The sequence below is a fragment of the Neopelma chrysocephalum genome, unplaced genomic scaffold, assembly GCF_003984885.1.
Source record: "Neopelma chrysocephalum unplaced genomic scaffold, ASM398488v2 Primary Assembly neopelma1_137, whole genome shotgun sequence".
Classification (NCBI taxonomy): Eukaryota; Metazoa; Chordata; class Aves; order Passeriformes; family Pipridae; genus Neopelma; species Neopelma chrysocephalum.
The window spans coordinates 173474-193065 of NW_020897799.1; the positions used below are offsets into that span (position 1 = coordinate 173474).

At 64.9% G+C, this 19592-nt stretch overlaps 2 protein-coding genes across 6 annotated transcripts in view; one reads left to right on the forward strand and one right to left on the reverse strand.

The window, feature by feature from the left end:
* Positions 1–4318: 4318 nt before the first annotated feature.
* On the reverse strand, positions 4319–11791 carry NES (nestin). Its single transcript, XM_027699140.1, has 4 exons — positions 10901–11791; positions 9867–9991; positions 9290–9363; positions 4319–8712 (listed from the first exon to the last, which is right to left on the reverse strand). The coding sequence occupies exons 1-4, from the start codon at positions 11711–11713 to the stop codon at positions 4817–4819; spliced, it is 4908 nt and encodes a 1635-aa protein (XP_027554941.1). The 5' UTR covers positions 11714–11791; the 3' UTR covers positions 4319–4816.
* Positions 11792–16035: 4244 nt separating this feature from the next.
* The window catches only part of BCAN (brevican), a 17435-nt gene continuing 13878 nt past the window's right edge, over positions 16036–19592 (forward strand). Inside the window, exon 1 of one of the 5 annotated variants that reach the window (XM_027699103.1) lies at positions 16036–16262. Coding sequence is in view for 3 of the 5 variants with exons in the window: in XM_027699105.1 (XP_027554906.1) it covers positions 19427–19442 (16 nt within the window). In the remaining 2 variants the exon portion in view is untranslated. Of the gene's footprint in view, positions 16263–19007; positions 19443–19592 lie in introns of those variants that run through there. The other 4 variants (XM_027699105.1, XM_027699101.1, XM_027699104.1 and 1 more) reach the window with 4 other exon arrangements.

Consider the following 19592-nt stretch of genomic DNA (forward strand, 5'->3'; position numbering starts at 1 on the left):
TGGGAATGGGATCCCCAAACTCGGATTGAGGTCCCCAAACTGGGCACATGGTTCCCAAACAGGGATGGGGGTCCCCAAACTGAGCACATGGTTCCCGAACTGGGATTGGGGTCCCAACCTGGGCACACAGTCCCCAAACTGGGATTGGGGTCCCAACCTGGGCACACAGTTCCCAAACCAGGAATGGGGTCCCCTGCCACCCTGTGGAAGCTGTTTGGGACAAGGAATGCTGGAGCCAAGGGACCTTCCTGTCCCTTCCCGGGCCGGATCTGGTGACTGGCGGTGACTCAGGACCGGCCACGGTCACATCCTGTCCCCCTCACCCGTGTGCCCCTGGCCTGGCACAGCGCCCCAAACCTCCCATGGGCACCGGGGCTGGATCCCGGGGGCTCAGCCCCGTCGGTTTGTGGCAGGTTTGGCCGCAGGGATCGGGTCTGGCAGGGGGGCACAGCCCGGTTGTCCCGGTGCCACCTGCGCACCAGGGTCCGGCTGTGCCACCGGGACGGAGCTGCTTCCAGGGCTGGGTCACCTCCCGTTCCTGCTGGGGTGCAGATGGGTGTCCCAAAACTGGGGAGGGAGCGCTCTGAGGCGGCTCCGCGTTGTTGGCTCATCCCCTTCCCGCCTGTGGCCGGCCCGGGGCAGGCGGGATGAGAAGGGAGGCTGAGGCACGGGATGAGAAGGGAGGCTGAGGCACGGCGCTGGCACGGGCGCGGGGGTGTTGGCCGGGCTGCTTCCCAGCCAGAGCCCTTTCCCGGCCCCTCCTGCCCCACAGCCCGTGCCCACGTGCCCCGTCTCCCTTGTCTTCTGCCAAGCATTCTGAGCAGGTGATGGTGGGGGGGACGGAGGTCAGCTCTGGGATGGGCTGGGAGTGTGGAACTGGGGGGACATCGTCCCGGGGATGAGGGGGGATCAACACAGGGGTTGGGGAACATCGCCCCGGGGGTTGGGGAGCGTTATCCCAGGGATGGGGAGACAAACCCCCAGGGACTGGGGAGCATCATCCCAAGGATGTGAGGGCAAACCCCCAGGGATTTAGGAGCATCTCCCCAGGGGGATTCGTCCCCCCGCGGGTGGGGGGAGCGCTGCCCCAGGGACCCCACCGCCCTCCCCGCATCCTGACGGACGGCCCCAGGCACACATTCCCGGCGGGATTGCCCCCGGGCTCGGCCTCAGGAATCCGCGCCGCCCCGGGTTGGCAGCAGCTGTCGCAGCGCTGGGGCACGGGCGCTGCTGGGGGGTCGCGACCCGGCAGCTGGGCGAGCCCCCCAGACCGGGGCAGAGCTGATTATAGCCGGCGGGAGCTATTCCCGGGGGTCTGACCCGGGTGAAGGGCGGGCGAGAGAGCGGCCGAGCCACCCCCCCGCCCCCGGCATGTCCCTGGGGATGTCACAGGACGGGACGGTGCTGCGGGGAGGTGGCGATGCCTCCCTGGAGGGACGCCCACTGCCCACATCACTGCTCTGCTCTGGCGTGGGGGGCCATCCCGCCCCTCCCGTGGGGGTTTTGGGGACCCTATCGATTGTCCCCACCGTTCATCCCCCTTGGGAACAGCCACAGGCCACCGGTAGCCCCAGCGCGGCTCCTACTTGCCCACATTTAGCATCCCCAAGGGCTTATTTTGGGGAGGGGGAGCGGGGGCTGCCCGCGCCCCTCTGGCTGTATTTTTAGTCCTTTCCTTATAAGGTTCCCATGAATTTTGGGAGCTGAGAGCGGAATGAAGTCATCGCTGAGGTCATCCCGCCTCGTCCCCCCCCTCCCTGTCCGGCGCGGGCTCACCCCACAGGGAGTTTTTGTGCGGGCTCCATTGAAATCCCCCTCACCCAGCCTGGGAGGAAACAAAACCCTTCCCTGGCTGGCGGGGGGCCAGGCTGCGGGGGGCTGCAGGAGCTGGGGGGGGCTGCGGGGGACTGTGGGGGCTGCAGGGGGCTGTGGGGGGCTGCGGTGGGCTGTGGGGGTTGCTGGGGGCTGCAGAAGGGTATGAAGGGCTCCAGGGGCTCTTAAAGCTCCAGCCTGGCCGGTCCCTGGCAGCTCCCCCATAGCTGCAGCCCCCAAGACCCCCTGCACTCCCCCCATGGTGCTCCTGCCTGGGCGTGGAGCAGGGTTCAAGGTGGGGTTGGCACCTCCATTTCTCTTTCCAGCCCCCCAAAATCACAGTGTGCCCTCGGGGGATGGGGCAGTGGGTGCTGCTCATGTGGCAGTTTGGTCTTCCAGGGTAGGTGTGGGTGTGCCTGGGGGGGTGTCCAAGCTGCAGCCAGAGTGGGGGAACCCGGGCACACTCGGGTCCCCCTGGGTCCCCCTGGTCCAACCAGGGTCACACTCGATCCCACTGGGGTCACACTCAATGCTTAGGGGCACTCCTGGTCCCACTGGGGACACACTTGATCCTACTGGGGACACACTTGATCCCACTGGGGACACAGTCCCATCAGGGACACATTAGGTCCCATTGGGACACACGTTGTCCCATCAAGGTCACACTTGATGGGAAAAGAGGGACACTTTTCCCATCCCTGCTCACTCCCTCGGGCACTTGCCAGGTGTGGATGAACCTCACCGGGGTTTTACTCCCCAGGCTGTAGCTCCGGGAGGCTCCAAAGGCTCCAGGGGCCACCCCCACCCCCAGGGTGACTCCCAGACCTCGGCACTTCACCCCATTCTCCTCCTCCTCCTTCTCCTCCTCCTCCTCCTCTTCCTCCTCCTTCTCCTCGCGGGGAGGAAGGGGCTCCCCCTCCCCCCGCCATCTGTCCCCCCTCATCACTCTGTCAGCACCGGCTGGAATGTGGATTAATTTCGGGAGGAATGTCACCCCCCGCCTGGCGAAGCCTCGCCCGCGCCATCTCCATCTCCTGCACAGCATCCTCCACCCTCCTCCCGGCCCAGAGACCCCCGGCTTTGGGGACCCCTCGGGGGGCACTGGGAGGCTCGGAGGGGGCGGCTGCTGGAGCTGCTGCCGGGCTGATGCTGCCCAGACGCCCGGAGGGTGTGTCGGGCCGGGGGCTGATTGAACGCAGACTCGGCGCCTGATTAAACTCATCGGAGGGGGATATTTTTTATTTCGGTGTTTGGATCCGTTGGAGTTTAACCTTAAAAGGAAACTGTCGCCTCCGGGCAGGGGAGGGGGCCGGGGGCTTTGCAGGGAGGAAGGCAGATAAGTGTTGGCTCCTTATCGGTCCCTGGCTCTGAGCATCCCTGGGCGCTGGCACGGGGACGGGACGGGCTAAATCCGGTGCGTGGGCAAGCGGCGGGGCCAGCCAGGCGGGAGCGGTGCTGAACACACCCGTGGGTGCGAGGCCGGCGGTCCCCGGGGATGCCGTGGCCACCCGGGTCCCCTCATCCCCTCGGCTGGGGTGACTCAGCCCTTTGCCCGGCATAAAGGAGCCCATTCTTCGGCCGGAGGCTCATTTATGCGGCTCTTCCCGCGCCGTCCCCACGCCCGAATGCACAGCGGGGTGGTTGAGGCCCCGGCTCCTCTCACAGCCCCCCCGATGCCCAACACCCTTTGGGTGAGGGGGCCAAGATTCCTCTCCCGGGGTCCCCACCGTGGTTCCGGGGTTCCCGCAGCTCCCGGGAGCCACGGGCTGTCCCGTGGGCATCCTGCCCAGGCCGGGCAGGAACAGCGGCTGGGGCTGTTGGCTCCTGGCTCCAGGCGCTGGCACGGGCACGGGGTGGGCTGGCGTCCCGCCCCATTCCTGCCGGCAGCCCAGGCGGAGGTTGGGGAAGTGCTTGGCCAGCAGCGAGCCCCGAGTGGCATCTGCGGGGCGCCGGGGGCGGGGGAGCATCACCTCGGGGGGCCGCATCTGTCCGGGGATGGGGGGAGCATCACGCTGGGGGACTCCATTGCCCCGGGGATCGGGGACCATCACCCCGGGGGGCTGCACCTCTTTGGGGGTGGGGAAACATCACCCTGGGGATGGGGCTGCATCCCCCTCGGGGGCTGCATCCCCACGGGAGTGGAGGAGCATCACTCCACGTGTGGGGGGGCATGGCGAGCCCCAGGGGGCTGCGTCACCCTAAGGGTGGGGCCGCGGTGCCCCAGGGATGTGAGTTGTCTCGGAGGTGGGGGAGCATCATCCCGGGAACCCTGTTCCCAACCCGTGCTGACTGATGGGGCACACACTGTCCCAGGCATGGGGGAGCATCATCCCGGGGACACTGTCCCCAGCCAGGCTGATGGATGGCCCCAGGTGCGATTTCCCGGCAGAAAGCAACCAGGAAGTGCAGCCCCCACCCCAAACCGTGCTCTCCCCCACTCCAGGGCTGCTGCCCCCTCCCCTCCCATCCCCCCAGAGTGAGGAGAGCTGGAGCCCTGAGTGGGAGGATGAGGCTTTATTAAATTAACGTCAAGGCAGCGGAAACATCCAGCTTGGCTCAGCCCCCTTGTCGGCGGGTCAGGGCTGGGGACCCCGGGGTGACATCACCCTGAGGCACTGAGTCCTGGGGTGCAGCATGTGGGGGTCCCCAGCCTCCAGCTGGCCTTCCTAGGGCAGATGCTGGGGGGGGCAGAAGGAGAGGAGATTGCAGGGAAGGGGGAAACACAGAGTTTAAATTAAATACAGCCGTGGCAACCCCCCCAGAGGAGGCTCAAAATGAGGTGGGGGTCCCGAAGCAAGCATGCGAATTTCTGGGGGGAGGGGGGAGGCTGTGGGGTGGAACGGAGCTTGGTGGTTCTTCACTCTGAAAAGGGGTGCAAAAAATCCACACAAACATGTTAAAAACCACAAGGAGGTGGGGAAGCATTAGGAGGGTGGGTGGGGGAAGTGGGGGGTGCTGGGTCACGGCAGGGAAGGGGCTACCGGGGGGGTTCCCCCCACCGCTGTCACTCGTCCCCCGAGGACCAGGGCTCCTGCTCGGCTCTCAGCCGACACGCTGGTGGCTGGTCAGGTGTGAGGCACAGGACATCCTCCCCCAGAGCGGGGGGCACGGGGTCGGCTCTGCCGTGTTTGCCCCACGAGGTGCCATCCCCCAGCTTGGCGTCTCTGGGGGGCTGCGCTGGCATCCCCAGGGAGGGGTCTGCGGTCCCCGAGGGGAACTCCTGTGCCGGGGCCATGCTGGCAATGCCGTTCAGCACCTCCTCGGTGAACTCGGCCAGGTCCTCCAAACTGGCCTCCCGGTGCAGCCCGTTGGCAGCCTGAACCCGACCCTCCGGCTCCGGCGCCTCCTGCACCGTCGGCTCCTCCTCGCTGGACGAGGCGGGCGAGGAGTCTTCCCCAGCATCCCGGGGCAGCTCGGTCCTGCCAGGACCCTGCTGCCCTCCCTCGGCCGCCCTCGCCCCCATCACCAGCTCCTGGTTGAACTCCAGGGCCTGCTCAACTATTTCCAAAATATCGGAGTCCTTCATGACATCCACGGGCACCTTTGCCGGGAGAACAGCGGTGTCAGGGATGTCTGTAATCACCTCTGGAAAACCTCTCTGCTCCAGTGCAGAGCCCGGCTGGGGTGGGTCGGCCTCGGGGGGCTGCTCATCCCCTGCTGAGGGGGGGCTGTCACTGTCTGGTGCTTCCTCCTCCACGGGCGGCTGCTCATCCGACGGCTGCTCCTCCGACGGCTGCTCCGGCTGCTCCGGCATTGCCTGGGCCTGGAGCTCTGCCAGAGGGGTGACCTTGGCCGTGTCACGGTGAGCCATGCCAGGCTCATCCTCATCCACCTCCTCCTCCTCCTCCTCCTCCTGCCCCACCAGCCCCAGGCTGCAGCCTGGCAGTGCTGTGGCTCCACTGGCGTCACTCTCCAGCCCCACTGTGCCGTGGAGCTCCTCATCTGATTCGGCAGCCAAACCCTCAGAGTGGTCGGGTCCCTCCCGGGCTCCGGTGCCTGTGGTACCCTGGGCTGGCTGGTCAGTGCCTCCTGTTAATGGTCCCATGGCCCCAGGGCAGCCGGGATCTGCTTCAGGCATAGCTGGGCCTTCCTCCAGCTCAGCAGTGTCGTCCTCCTCCTCATCCTGTGGCTTCTCAGGTTCTTCTGTGGGCATCTCCATGTCTTCTTCTGCTTCCCCGACAAAAGTCTCGAGGTGCTCTTTGCCCTCTGGCACTGGAGATGCTTCTCTGGGACCTCCCACGTCACCTTGGCTGCCTTCAGTTGCTTCCACTTTAATTTCTTCAAAGTCCTCGGAGATCTCGGCTTCCTCCGAGCTGGACACCTCTTGGCTGGGAGCAGAGACCATGAAATATCCTTCCTCCTCCTCAGCACCCTCTGCCACAGGGGCCACCTCTACCTCTGCCTCTACCTCTGCCTCTGTCTCTTCTTCAGGGCTCTCTGGCATGGTGGGAGTCGGTGGCTTGTCCCTCCCTTCCAGCCACCCTTCCCCCTCCGGAGCTGTTTCGGTCACAGGGTCTGTCTCCGTGGTCTCCTCAGTCTCCGGGGGGGTTTGGCTGGGTGCACCCCCAGCCAGCATCTCCCCCTCGTAGAGGTGCAGGGGTGTGCTGTCCGGCAGGGTGTCCTCCAGCTCCACCCTCCTGCCGGTGCCTGGGGTGGGCTCCGAGTCTCCCGACCTCCCAAAATCCTCCTCCACCCACTCACTGCTCTCTGTGCCCTCACCCGACACCTCCTGCGGTGCCTCGAGGCCGGAGCTGCTGCTCTCTGGCTGCCCCAGCTCTGAGCTGAGCCCCTCTTCAGCATCCTCACCCTGCACCTCCCACGGCTCCTCCGGACCCTCGGCCGGCTCCTGGCTGTCCCCTGGCCCAGGGGCAGGTGGGGTGGCTGGGTCAGGCTGCCCGGCAGTGCCCTCCTGCTCCTCCCTTGCCAGCTCCGGTGCTGGCTCAGCCTCTGGCAGTGGTTGCTGCTGGCTCATCCCCTGGCTCTTGGCATCTTCTTCATCGTCTTCCTGGGCTTCCTCCAGCTCTGCTGGCGACGTGCCATCTCTCTCCTCACTTTCCAGCCTTCCTGTGCTGGACGGGGTGTCATCGGCCCAGGCTGACTCTTCTGTGCCCAAAGCCCCCTCTGTGTCCTCTGCTGTCACCTCCCAGTCCCCTGGACAGGGCTCTTGGCCACTGCCATCATCCCCCTTGCCCCAGGGCTCCTCTTCCAGCTCCAGCTCCTCCTGTTTCCCCCCCTCTTCCACAGAAGCTCTGGCTTCCTGCAGGTCCTCGGGCTCCTCTGGGGCTCTGCTCTCCCACCCCGGGGTGTCACCTCCTGCAGCCTCTCCTGCCTTGGGATCCTCTCCTGTCCTGGGATCCTCTTCTTTGCTGGGATCCTGTCCTGCCTCAGAGTCCTCTCCCACCCCGGAGGCCTCTCCTGCCTCGGGGTCCTCTCCTGCCCCGGGATCCTCTCCTGCCTCAGGGTCTTCTCCTGCCCCAGGGTCCTCTCCTCCCAGCATCTCCCTGCTGGCCTCTCCCTTATCTCCCTCACCATCTTTCACTCTGCCTGTGTCCTCCCCTCCCACAGCATCTTCTTCAGCCCCTGATGAAGCCTCCTGTGCTGGGAGGGCCTCGTGGACAGTCGAGGGCTCCTGCTCTGGGCACAGCTCCTGTCCCCTTTCCTGCTCTGCAGCCTCTGCCTCACACACAGTCATTTTCTGATGCTCAGACTTCTCCTGATCTTCATCAACAAAATCCTCTTCCAGGTGACTCTTTGTGGGTGAAACCAGGTGGCTTTCCACGAGGACAGCACGAACAGCTTCCACTTCCCTGTCTGGGGACTCCTCTTCTGGCTCATCCCCTCCTTCTCCACGGAAATCTCCGTCCTCCTGCCAGGGACTCTGGGGTTCCCTCTCCTCCTCATCTTCTGAGGGTTGTGATGGCTCCGTGCTTGGGGTCTCTTCCCCATCCTCCTCTCGCCCTGTTTTTTCCCAGCTGGTCACTGTCTGTCCAGGACCACTCACATCCTCTTCCTGGACCTCTGCCTCTGGATCCCTCGGGCTCAGCACAGCAGGCACCTCCTCCTCCTCCTCCCACGCTCCCATCTCTTCCTGTCTCACTGTGTCACTCAGGGATGTGCCCAGTGGGGCCGTGGCTCTGTCCCCCAGGATGCTGCTCTCCACACGCAGCCCCTGGAGCTCGGCTTCCCCAGCCCTCTCTTCCACTTCGGGGCCATCACTGTCCCCAGAGCCCTCGGAGGGGTCTTGCCCTTCCCCTGTCCCCTCTGCCACAGCCCCTCCACAAGCCTCTGTGGGGAAAACGGGGCTGGGGGCACGGGCATCCTGGGGGGCCCACACAGCGCTGAGGGTGGGCTCTTCCTCGGGCTGAGCATCATCTTCCACCTCCTTGAGTGCGTCCTCCAGGGCCTCGCTGACCAGCTGGGCCGGGTACTGCAGGCTGCGGGTGGGCACCGTCCCGGGGGGCTTCACACCGTCCTCGGGGCTCTCTGTCGCGGCTCCGGGCAGGGGATGCTCCGCCCCTTGGCTCGTCACCCCCCCGGCTCCCCCCGGCCAGGCAGGACCCTCTCCCCCGGGGCTCCCCGGCTCCGATGGCGAGGGGCTGGGGGGCTCCGGGGAGAGAGGAGGGGCAGCTTGGGAGGGGCTGGGCGTGGGGCACCCGGGGGCACCCACAGCCCTGCCAGGAGCTGTACCATGGAGGACCGAGCTGATTTTCTGGAGCTCCCTGGCACCGGGGCTCTGGTTTTTGGGTGTCAGGGCGTCTCTCTGAGGTTTCGCTGGCTGACCCCTCCCCTCTGCCCTGGGGAAGACAGAGGGGCTGGCGCCGTGGTCCCGGGGCAGCAGCCGCCTGGGCTCAGGGCTTGCTGGTACCAGTTTGCTGCCGCTGCTCACCTCCAGTTTGAGATCTGCAAAGAGGGAGTTGGGGCGGTGAGCGGCTCCAGAAGCTGCTCCACGGCTCCCTCAGCCCTCCCCTGCCGCCTGGCAGCCTCTCGCTGCCCCCTCTCCTATTTTTAAACAGCCCCTTCATGGAAAGTGGGAAATTCCTCCCTCTTGAGTGCAGCGGATGCTGATGTTCCCAGGGGATTTGGCATCAGGCCGGGACAATGCGCTGTCCCGGCTGCAGCCCACAGTCGGGTCCTGCTGCTGGGGAAAGTGTGCAGGTGGGAGGCTTTCCTTGTTATTTTTTTCGGAGGAAAAAGGAAATGCTCGGCTTGTTACCGCAGCCCGTTGTCCAGCTGGGCGGATCTGCCCCTGCCCTGCCCGGGCATTAAAAAAAAGAGGCAAAGAAGCAGATAAGCCTTATCTGGGCTGAGAGCCCCGTGCCAGGAGCCCCCCCGGCCGCTGTTCACACCTTCCTATCGCAGCCAGGAAACCGCTGCCAGGAAAATGCAGGAAAATGTGTCCATATCCAGCCTCAGCCCCCGAGCCCCACCCCGGGGTGACACAGTGGCGGTGCGGGGGCTGGTGCTGGGGGTCCCTTACCTCGCACGCCGTTGGCCAGTCTGAATTCCCCGGCTGGCATTTGCAGGCGGGTGCTCTCCGCTTCCAGCAGCGTCCTGCGAGGAGAGGAGAGTGGTGGGTGCTACAGGGTGGGTGCTGCAGGGGGGGTGGGTGCTCCCTGTGCACCCCCAGCTCACCCTGCTGGGCTACGGCAGGTGAGGGAGCAGGTAAACTGAGGCACGAAGGGGCTACAGATGGTTGTGCTGCCCTGTCACGGCTCGGCGAGGGGACGGGGGCACTGGAGGAGCCCCCCTCGCTCCTGTCTCCCCTCCCATCCCCCCGTGCCCGGGATTAGTGTACTCGCAGGGTGACATCATGCTCTGCCGGGGAGGCCCCTCGCCTGGGCTGGGACAGCCCCTATTCTCATGCTAATTGTCCCCCCAGTCCCTGGCAGGCGGCCTTTGTGTGGGGCCATCTGGAAGGGCCGCACAAGGGGCACAGGGCTGCCCCTGCCGAGACCTCCCTTGTGCCCGAGACCCTCCTGTGCCCACCGAGGTTCGGCCCCAGCTCCCTGCGTGTTGGGGAAGCTCCCCGGCCCCACTCCCATCGGAAGCCTCACCTGTAGGTCGCCACTTCCAGGCTGAGGGACATCTTGAGGTGCATGAGCTGCTGCCTGTCCTCCAGCACCCGGGCGATCTGCACCCGCAGGCTCTGCTGCTCCTGCTCCAGGGCCTCCATCGCCAGCTGTGGGCAGCACAGGGGGGTCAGGGGAGCCTCGGATTCACCTGAGCCCTGCCGGTCCCTGCCGACCTGGGACCAGGCAGGTGGCTCGTCCCCTCAGGATGCTGCGGGAAGAGGAGTCCTGGGGACTGGATTTTAGCAGGGGGTGCTGAGGATGGGGCGAGGAGAGGAGCAGGGCTGAAAGGCGATGGGGACACGGCTGCTGGAGGAGGGAGGAAAGGCCGAGGGGGATTTGGAACTGTGGGGTGCCAGCACGGGAAAGAAACAACTTCCAGGTGAGCAGCCGAGGCCGCAGCACCCTCTGCCCCACGACACCCATGGCTGGTCCCAGGACCTGGAACAAAGAGAGACCCTTCCCCGGGCAGCGTTCACGGCGCTCCCGCATTCCCAGCCCCCCCTGCCTCCACCTCCCTCCGCTGAATCACTTTTGCAGCTGTTGAGTTGCAGCTGCAGCAAAGTCGGTCGGAGTTTATCCTGCCCACAACCCCCCTCCCTGTTGCCTGCACCCCATTGCCTGCACCCTATTGCCTGCACCCTGTGCCAGGGGGCCACAGGCAAGGGCTGCCTTTCCCCAGGGATCCTGACCCTGGAGCCCAGCAGGATGTGGAGCAGTGGCCTCGGGCAGGTGTTGGGAGAGGTCTCTGGGTGCTGCTTCCCTGCAGCGTGGGGGGCCCAGATCCCTGCTGTGATGGGGACAGGGATGTCCCCAAGCTGCTCTGCTCTATCTCCCACCCTCCCCAGCTTCATCTCCCTCTGCAGCTCCTCCAGGGCCACCCCTGCCCTGGGGTTTGCTCCCTCCATCTTCCCTTCTCCCACCTGTCTCCCCCATCCCTGAGGCCCCTTCCAGGCACCCACAGCCCCCCATTCTCCCCCTCCCCAGGGTCCCAGCGCCTCCCCACCGCCCTCACTCACCTGGAACTTCTCTGCCTCCCCACGCTGCTCCTGCCACTGCTGGGCCAGGCTCTCCTCCAGCATCTCCTTCCGTGCTTTGAGCCCCGCCAGGTCCTTCTCCAGGTGCTGCAGCTGCAGCTGGCTCTGATGGTTGTCCTCCACTGCTTTCCACAGGTTCTCCTTGGCCTGGCAGAGGGAGCCCTCCAGCTGTGACACCTCTGTCTTGTAGGTCTCCACTGCCCCTTTCCAGATCTCTGAGAGCCTCTTGGAATAGTCCTCCACCTCCACGGGCTGGAAAGCCACTGGTGCACAGCGGAAGCTCTCCAGGCTCTGGGAGTAGCTCGCGATCTCCTGGTCCAGCCCCGCTTTCTCCTCCTCGTGCACCTCCAGCAAGGCTTCCACCTCCTTCTCCAGCTGCACGGCTCTCTCCTTCAGCCAGATCTGCGCTCTCCTCTCCTCCTCCAGCTCCTTCCTGCTCAAGGACAGCTGCTTCTTGGCCTCTTCTCGGGCTGCCTGCTCCTTCTGGCACCTGCTTTTCACCTGCTGGACCTCCTCGTAGAGGTTGTCCCTGGCCAGCTCGGCCGTGCACTTCTCCCTGAAGGCGTGATCCAGCGCATCCCGCAGGGCTCGCAGCTCCTCCTCGTACTTCACCCGCCACGAGTCCCCGACCGGGCTGCCCTTGGCGCTCTGGATTTCAGCTCGCAGCACCTCGTTCTCCTCCTCCAGGAACTTCACCCGGGCCAGATACGCCTCCAGCCGCTTGTTGAGGTCCCACATCTGCAGCGATTCCTCTCCCAGGGCTCTCGCCCCTGTGAAACTTTCCGTGCTCAGCATCGGCGCTGCCGGGGGGTGCCGGGGCTCTGGAGCCGGCACTGCCAGAGGAAGACGCCGGGGAGGAGGATGTCGGGGAGGATGCCGAGGCTCTGGAGGAGAGGGAGGGCAGGGAGGGAAGTGAGTGGCTGAGAGCAGAGGGGAGCGCAGCTATTCATACTCTGCGAGGGCGAGTGGGAGGCCCCCGAGACACGGGCGAGCAGCCGGGTTTAACTCTTGCACAGCCGGGCTGGCTCCAGCCCACGTGGGCTCGACGCTGAGCTCTGCTCCAGCACCGTGATGTCCCAGCCCTGGGGAGGGGCAAGGTGTTCCTTTACACTTTAGGAGGGTGACTTGAGGGGTTGGATCCTCCCTCGGCGTGGCTGGGCTGGTAATGCCCTCCCCAAAGCCTGGGTGCCATGCCAGGGAGCTGGAGGGCTGCTGTCGGGCTCGGCGTGGAGCTTGGGAGATGTCCAAGGGCAGTTGGCAGATGCCCATCCCGGAGGGCTTGGCTGCAGCATCCCTCCCTCCACAGTGTCTGGCCGGCCCCGTGCTCTGAAACCCGGGTGCAAGGGAGCCCAGGAGGAGCCCACCGAGGGTCTCACAGTCCTGGAGAGGTGATGGCTGCACAGAGAACACCGGTGCCACTCGGGACCCGGGGCTGTTTTGGGCTCAGCACAAACCACGGCAGATCCAGTGCCCTGGGTCTGTCAGAGAGGAGAGAGGGAGAACTGCCTTGGAGGACAGTGGGGGGACACAGAGCATCGTCCTGGCCAACCCCCCCCTCCTTGTGGTGCTGCATCCAGCTGCGTCCAGCTGCAACCCTCCTTCCTTCCAGATGTTCGTGGTGGGATGTGCCGAGCACAGCCGGGAGCCCAACGGGAGCTGCTCCGGCAGCCTCTGAAACTTGGCAAGCGCCGGCTCAGCGTTTGATTTCCTTCACAGCTTCCCCCCGCGCGGTCAAGCCGTCACGGTCGGGATAAGAATCGCTGCACGGGGAGCGTTTGGGGATTAGGAGTTTTGATTTTCCTTTCTTATTTTCCCCAGCTGATTTGTCTGGGGGAAGGGCAGCGCGCTGGTAGAGAGGCGGAGATTTAAAAATTCAGACTTGAGAGGTTTCTGTGAACAAAAGAGGCAGGAAAACATCACTTGGGGGGAGACTTGTTGCCAGCTTTCTCCCGGTCCTCCCTCTCCCGAGAGACGGTGTTTTTTTCCCACAGGAGGGTCCGTGCTCTGTCCTCACCATGGCAAGGAGGACAAGAATGTCCCCTCCCGAGCTGTCCCACGGGAGAGGCTCCAAACGAGAGTTTCTGGAGAGACAAGCAACAGTCCCCTCTGCTGGCAAAGGACGCCCAGAGCTACCCAGAGCCGTCCCCGAGCTCCTTCCAGCCTCTCACCAGCCGGGAGCTGGTGGGGGGCCCCCGACACCGCCCGTATCTGGGAGCAGCAGTAACGGGGTCCCAGAACCCGGTTATCCCCTGGTGCCTGGACGGTGGGGAAGGGGGGATGACCCGGCTCGGGGGTCCCCAAAGGCATTGCCTTTCCGGCTCATCTCCGGCCAGACATCCTGTCTGGCTCCCTGGCCCCGGCTCTGGTTTGCCTCTCACAGCCAGGATTGAAATGCCATTAAGGAGCACAGGGAGCTCTGAGGTCGGATAATTCATCCGGGGTCCCCGGAGCCCCGGGCAGTGGGGGGATGAAGCCTTGCTGTGTGTCTTCATCCTCCCCCTCTTCATTTCCACAGCACATCTGCTCCAGAGCTGGCCATCCCCACTGCTTGGCTGCTCCCACTCTCCTCCTCCTGGGGTGTCCAGAAGCCTGCAGGGTGTCCAGGTGCCCCTGGGGTGTCTGGGTGCCCCCAGTATTGGTGTCTGCCACAAGACAGCCCCCAGTGCCTGTGGCTACACCAGGACGCGCCCTGGGAGGGAGCATTTCCCTCCTCCCTGGCCTTGCTCCCCTCTTCCTCCTCATGCCTTTGCTTTGGGGTTCCCCACTGTGCCCAGGCCCCTCTCCCTCAGCCAGCACTGGGGCTCAGTGGGACAGACCAAATCCTGCAGCCCAAGGAGGACTCGGGGTTTCCAGGGGTGTTGAGGGGTCCTGGCACCTCCCAGCCTTGGGGAGAGCTGGGGGGGCACCCTGAGGTGGGAATGTTTGTGTATCCCTTCCTTCTGCTGAGTGATCAGGTTTGGGAGTGACTTGGGATGGGGTCATCTGTGTCCCTGGGGAATGCTGGGGGTCAGAACTCCCTGGGATGGAGGTGTCTGTGTCCCTGGGGGACACTGGGGGTCAGGATCCCCTGGGATGGAGGTGTCTGTGTCCCTGGGGAACGCTGGGGGTCAGGACCCCCTGGGATGGAGGTGTCTGTGTCCCTGGGGGACACTCAGAGTCAGGAGCCTCCCTGGAGGGAGATATCCACGTCTCTGGGGAATTCTGGGTGTCAGGATCCCCTGGAATGGGGGTGTCTGTGTCCCTGGGGGGTGCTCGGGATCAGGACCCTCTGGAAGGGGGATGTCTGTCCCTGTGTCCCCCTGTCCCCATGGGGTGCTCAGGGGTGGCCATTCAGCAGCAGCAGAGGTTTGGGGGGGCAGCAGGTTTGAGGGTGCCCCAGCCCTGCTGCCTCAGGGTGGGGGCTGGTGGGGGCTGTCGAGCCTGGCACAGGGTGCGGGGCAGCAGCTGGTACGTGACTTCAAGCAGGGCTGGAGGAGGAGGAGAAGGAGGAGGACGAAGCACAGCTGGGCATTGAGGCCCTTCCAGACTGGACACAGCTGGGACTGCGGGGGGGGGGGTTGCAGTTGTGGGGGTCCCCATGAGGCTGGGACCCCTTTCCATGCCCTTGGCTGCTGGAGCTTGGCCTGGGGCCATGGGAAGGGCTGGGAGGCCCCCTGCACCTCTGGAGCTGCAGGCAGGGATGGGTATTCTCTGGTGTCTAGCAAGGGTTAGACAATCCCTGCTGCTGTCTCGCTCCTCTCCCTTCTCCCCTGTCTGTTCCAGGATCTGGATGTCCCAAGGGCTTTGCTCCATAGATTCCAATGGCCAGGAGGGACCAGGAGGGAAGGAGCTGGCAGAGCAGCAGCCCTGGAAGATTTGCTCTGAGCCAGCAAGGAAACCCCAGCCACGCCGGGAACATTTGTTCCCAATTAGGATGGGGGACGATCCTTGCTGAGCAGGCACTCCGCGGTTCCCCCGGCCTCCAGCCCTTTCCCACAAAAGCTCCTGGTGCAGGATGTGACCTCATGGGTGGGGTTTTTGGGGGGCAGAGGCTGGGCCAGCCTGTGGGTTTCCCTCCTGCCCGTCCCGGTGCCCATCGCAGCCCTGGCTCTGCGATGCAGCTGCCTGGAGGGCAGAGCCCTGCGGTGTGTGTGTGTCCCCGCCGGAGGAGCATCACCCGCAGGACCCGCATCCCCCACCCAACTGCTCCGCTAACGAGACCGTCTCTGCCGCCTGCAATTATTTCCCAGGGCGACGAGTGATTAATTCTGCTCAGGAGCTGCGGCTTTCTGCAAATTCACCCGAGCAATTCCCTGGCAGGCTCCGCGCCAGCCCCCCCCCGGGCAGGGGGTGCTCCGTGCCAGGGAAAGTTTGAGGAAGATCTGGCTAAAAAAAGCCCCAATGCCAGAGCTGCCCTTCTGCCAAGGGGCTTGGGTCTGCAGATGAGGGGCTCCAGCTGCCCCAGGACCCCACTGGGTGCCCAGGTCCCCACACATCCCTCCAGGAACAAGCATTCAAGCCTAAAGATGCATAAATTATCCTGGTGTAAATTAACCCTGACACGGACGCAGGCGGGTAAACTGAGGCACGGCTTGTGTCTCTGCTGGACCAAGCTTGGCTGTGAGTGCTGTGCCAGGAGCTGGGATCTGGCTGCTCCCAACATATTTTGGGGCTGGTGAAGGGTCCCTCCGGCCCCCGGATGGTGCCTCCACCCACTGTGGCCTCGCAGCAAAGGGGCTTTTGCATAATAAAGCCTCCGCTGGGTACTGGGACCCCCGTCTGTGGTCCACTCTCCGTCCTGCTGAAGCTGCCAAATATTAGAAATAACCATCCCAAGGACATTCCCGTGCCATGGTGGGGTCTGCGGCAGGGGGACCCCCCATCTCCAGCAGGGTCCGGGGGACCCAGTGCCGGCTGCTCGCCCACTTCTGCTGCATTGGGTTAACGCCGTGCCCGGGCTGAGCATCCTCCTCTCGTGCGGGGTTTGCCAGCTGCCAGGAGGGAGGGACGGGGAGGGACGAGGCGCCTGCCAACACGGTAATATCTTTTTTTTTTTTTTTTCCCTTCTTAATTAGGGGAAGGAATAAATATAAAAGGAGGAGGGAAAGGGGAAGGAAAAAAAAAAAAGAAGAGTGGAGGACACGGACACACACACACACAGAAGCCTCTTTTCTCGGTGCCTGCACTTATGCCTGGTGCAGCTCTTTCCCAGCCGTCCTGCCAACCTGCTGCCGCCCGCTGCCCGCGCTGCCCCGGAGGAGCCGCAGCTCAGCCCCGCACCGGGACCCCGGGCAAGGGGACTCCCCGTTCCCCCCGCCGCACAGAGGGGCCCCCGCCGCGGGGCTGCCGCTACGCACGGAGCCAGGTGGGATGCGGGGAGCGCGTGGGGCCGGCGGTGTCCCCCGGGGGTGCGGGGCCGGCGGTGCCCCGGGCGCTGCGGTGTCCCCGGGGCGCTGCCGTACTGCGCTTTTCATCTCAGGATCGCGTTTCACCTCCCCGCGGGCGGAAAGTGAGACGGGAGCTGAGCCGGCGTGGGGATGCCCAGAGCTTCCCCCGTGCTTTTCCCCCCGGCGGGGGGCACAGGGCATCCTCCTGCCCTGCAGCGGGGGGATGCTCGGACCTGGGGGTCCCCGCGGTGCCGCTTCGGGGAGGTTTGTCCTTGTCACCGGCGCCCCCGAGCACAGCACCGCGCTGCAAGTTTTTTTTCTAAGGGATCAGCTCGAAGCGGCTCCGCAGCGCCGGAGGCAGAGCGGGGTTAGGGGGGGCTCTTGCGAAGTTGGATGGAGAAAGGACTTTGGTACTGCCCGGCTGCTGCAGCCTGGAGCCCAGCCCGTCCCGCAGCGGGGCTCGAAGGGGTTGGGGATAAGGGCGATTTACCGGGCTGTTTAAGCAGCTGCTCCCACGGGACCCTCGTTCTGGGAGAGGGGTCAGGGATTCAGGATGGGTCTGGGGTGTCCCGTCACGGAGGAGCCCTCCCCGCCTGTCCTGCAGAGTCTCTCGTGAGGTCCTTGTCCCAAGGAGGCTGCAGTCAGGGCAGCAGTGGAAAGGGAAACTGAGGCACGGAGCTGGGCAGGGGTCCGGCTCCCGCCGCTCCTGCGCGGCCGTGTCGCTACTGCCCGTGGAGGGGGAGGGGTTTAGGGGCAAAGCTGCCCATTGCCGGGGGGCTGGGGACGAGCCCAGGGTTTGGGGTGGCTGTAGGGCACCGCCGGGTCTCCTGTCCTCCCCCAGCTCTCTCGGCTCCAATCTCTGGCTCTGTCCCAGTGAGGGGGACGGGAAGGGCGGGGGGAAAATTTTTCAGGATTTTCATGGCTCTTCCCAACCAAGTAGCCCCAGTGTGAACCCCGGGTGCCCCGTGGGGTGCCCCAGGTGGGGGCCGTTTGCCGCAATCCCCTTCCCCTCCCGCAGCCAGAGCATTTCGTCCCCGGGACGAAGGGGCTGCCCTTGAGCATCCCTGCCAGGGACCGCTGCTCCCGTCACGCCGACTTCTCCCGCCTCAGCCCAACCCAGAACCTGTTGCTCTTCCTTTTGGCTGCCGGGGGGTGGGAGAAACTCCCTCTGCCCCAGCCCGGAACCTTTTCCAGCTTCTGGGCACAGAGAGAGGGTGATCCCCTGGTTTTCAGGGAATGGATTTAGGCTGGGAAAACTGGGAGATCGGGTGATCTTGCGCTGGGAACGGCGAGATGCGAGTTTGCTGGTGAGCGGCAGCGGGGCTGGGTCCCACCTGAGCAGCAGCGCTGAAGTCTGGGACCCCTCATCCTCCAGCCCACGCTTCTGTCCCATCTGGTGCCTCAGTTTCCCACCGGAGCCCCACAGCCGGGGAAGGGGGTGCAAACCTTCGTGTGTGTGTGTGACACACTTACCGGGGGGTGCACACGCTCACGTGTCCCTGGAGGGTTCCTGCGGGGTCTGCTCCCGTCCCCACCCCTCCGTGCGGGACTGTATCTCCCCAGGGACCCTCCCCGGGCTCCCGCGGACCGGGGACACTTCCCGCAGCCCAGCCCTGCAACAAGGAGCCCCTTTCTCCCTGCTGGGGTGGGGGACGGGGGGGTTCTGGCAGCTGGAGGGACCCCTCCCCGCCCCGCTCTCCCCACCTGCTTCCGGCCCTTTAAGCTCTGCCAGCGGCTGCTGCCAAGAGGCTGCCGGGCTCTTCCCGCTGCATACCCTGAGCTGGCAGGTCCCTGGCACTGCCCAGCTCCGGGGACCCCTCCGATGGTCGCGCCCCACCCACCCGCGGGGGTGGGGACGAATCCTGGACGCAGCGCCAGTTTGCAGCACCGCGGGGGGGGGGGACGGACACGGCGCAGCCACAAGCGAACCGTGGCTGCGGGTCCGCCCGGCAGCCGGGGCGGCAGCGGGGTGTCCGGAGCCCTTTGCATCGATGGGGATGGGGCTGGAGCGGGGCCAGACTGTGCCGGCGGCTGCTGACTCATTCTGCAGCTGAGCATCCCTGGAAAGCCACCGCTCTGCTCCCCCCTCCTCCGGCTCGCTGCGGGCTGGCAGGGCACCTTGGGAGCCGGGATGAGCAACCGTCACGTGGAGGGGACGAGGGGCTGCGGAGGAGAAAACCCCTCTTCCGAGATGAGAAGGGACCCCCTCCCATGACCGTCCCCTCGCAGCATCTCCTGCCTTGCGCCCTGGACCAGGTGCTGCAGCCCCAAATCCTGCCCCACGTTCAAGGAGCCGCCTCTGAAAGGAGGGCCGAGCTCAGGGGAGAAAGAAAGATCACTCCTGTCCCAAAATAGACTTCGGCTCCATTTTCCACCTGGTTTCCCACGGAAATGGAGGTTAGCTGGCCCTGCCACGTGCGTGTGTGCCTTTGTCTCAGTCCCTCCCTGGCATCTGCTGAGATCTGATGTCTCAGAGACAATTGAGCCTCTGCCATTCCCCCTCTTCAACCTTTTTGGCTGCCCTTCCCTAGTCCTGCTCCCAGCTTTTCCCTCATGACGTGCGGGTCAAAAGATTTTCCATCTGTGGAAAATAAGAAAAAAACCCAAGCCAAAAATCCAACCTCAAGCCCCAGATTTGATGGCTGAGAATCTCTTGCCGTCATGGGACTCGGGGACCTCAGGATGGGCAGAGTTTAACCCTCTCCACATCCCATTCCTGGTGCCAGCACGCTGGTCCAGCCAGGGACGGGCACGGGAAGGGAGCAGAGACCCACTCACCCCAGTTTGCCCCATTCCCGCAGAGTTTTATCACTTGGATTTCCTCCCTGGGTCTTCGTGGCTGCTGCCTGCGCCACCACGGCGCCTTGGGGATGGGAAGAAAAGGTGCCCGTGACAAAAGCCTTCCTCGCTTGGCCGCCCCGGGGGTGGCAGCCAACCCCCGCACTGGAGCCCGGCCACGGCGGCCGCGCAGGAGGGTTTTGTCCCTCACTCCAGAGCCGTGGGGCTGCATTCAGATGATCCGTCCCGAGCGGAGAAAGCCCCTGGCTTGGCCCTGACACCACCGGCTGGGTCCCGGGCGATCGAGCTTCGGCTGCCCCTGCTGAGCTCCTGCTGGGAACGGGAGGTTTGTGGTCTGCATAGGATGGTCGGCGTTCATGGTGCGTGGTACCAGGGGTGTATGTCCATGGTGTGTGGTGCCAGGGGCTGTATGCCTGTGGTGTGTGGTGCCAGGGGTTGTATGTCCGTGGTATGTGGTTCCAGGGGCTGTATGTGCATGGTGAGTGGTTCCAGGGGCTGTATGTCCATGG

What these genes read in the sequence shown, in the direction of transcription:
- NES (XM_027699140.1), bottom strand. Translation starts at nt 11,713, where the DNA reads ATGCTGAGCACGGAAAGTTTCACAGGGGCGAGAGCCCTGGGAGAGGAA. An exon ending in GGGAGGCAGAGAAGTTCCAG is followed by an intron (nt 9,992 to 10,900) that starts GTGAGTGAGGGC and finishes TGCTGCCCACAG; the next exon opens with CTGGCGATGGAGGCCCTGGA. An exon ending in CTGGAAGTGGCGACCTACAG is followed by an intron (nt 9,364 to 9,866) that starts GTGAGGCTTCCG and finishes CTCTCCTCGCAG; the next exon opens with GACGCTGCTGGAAGCGGAGA.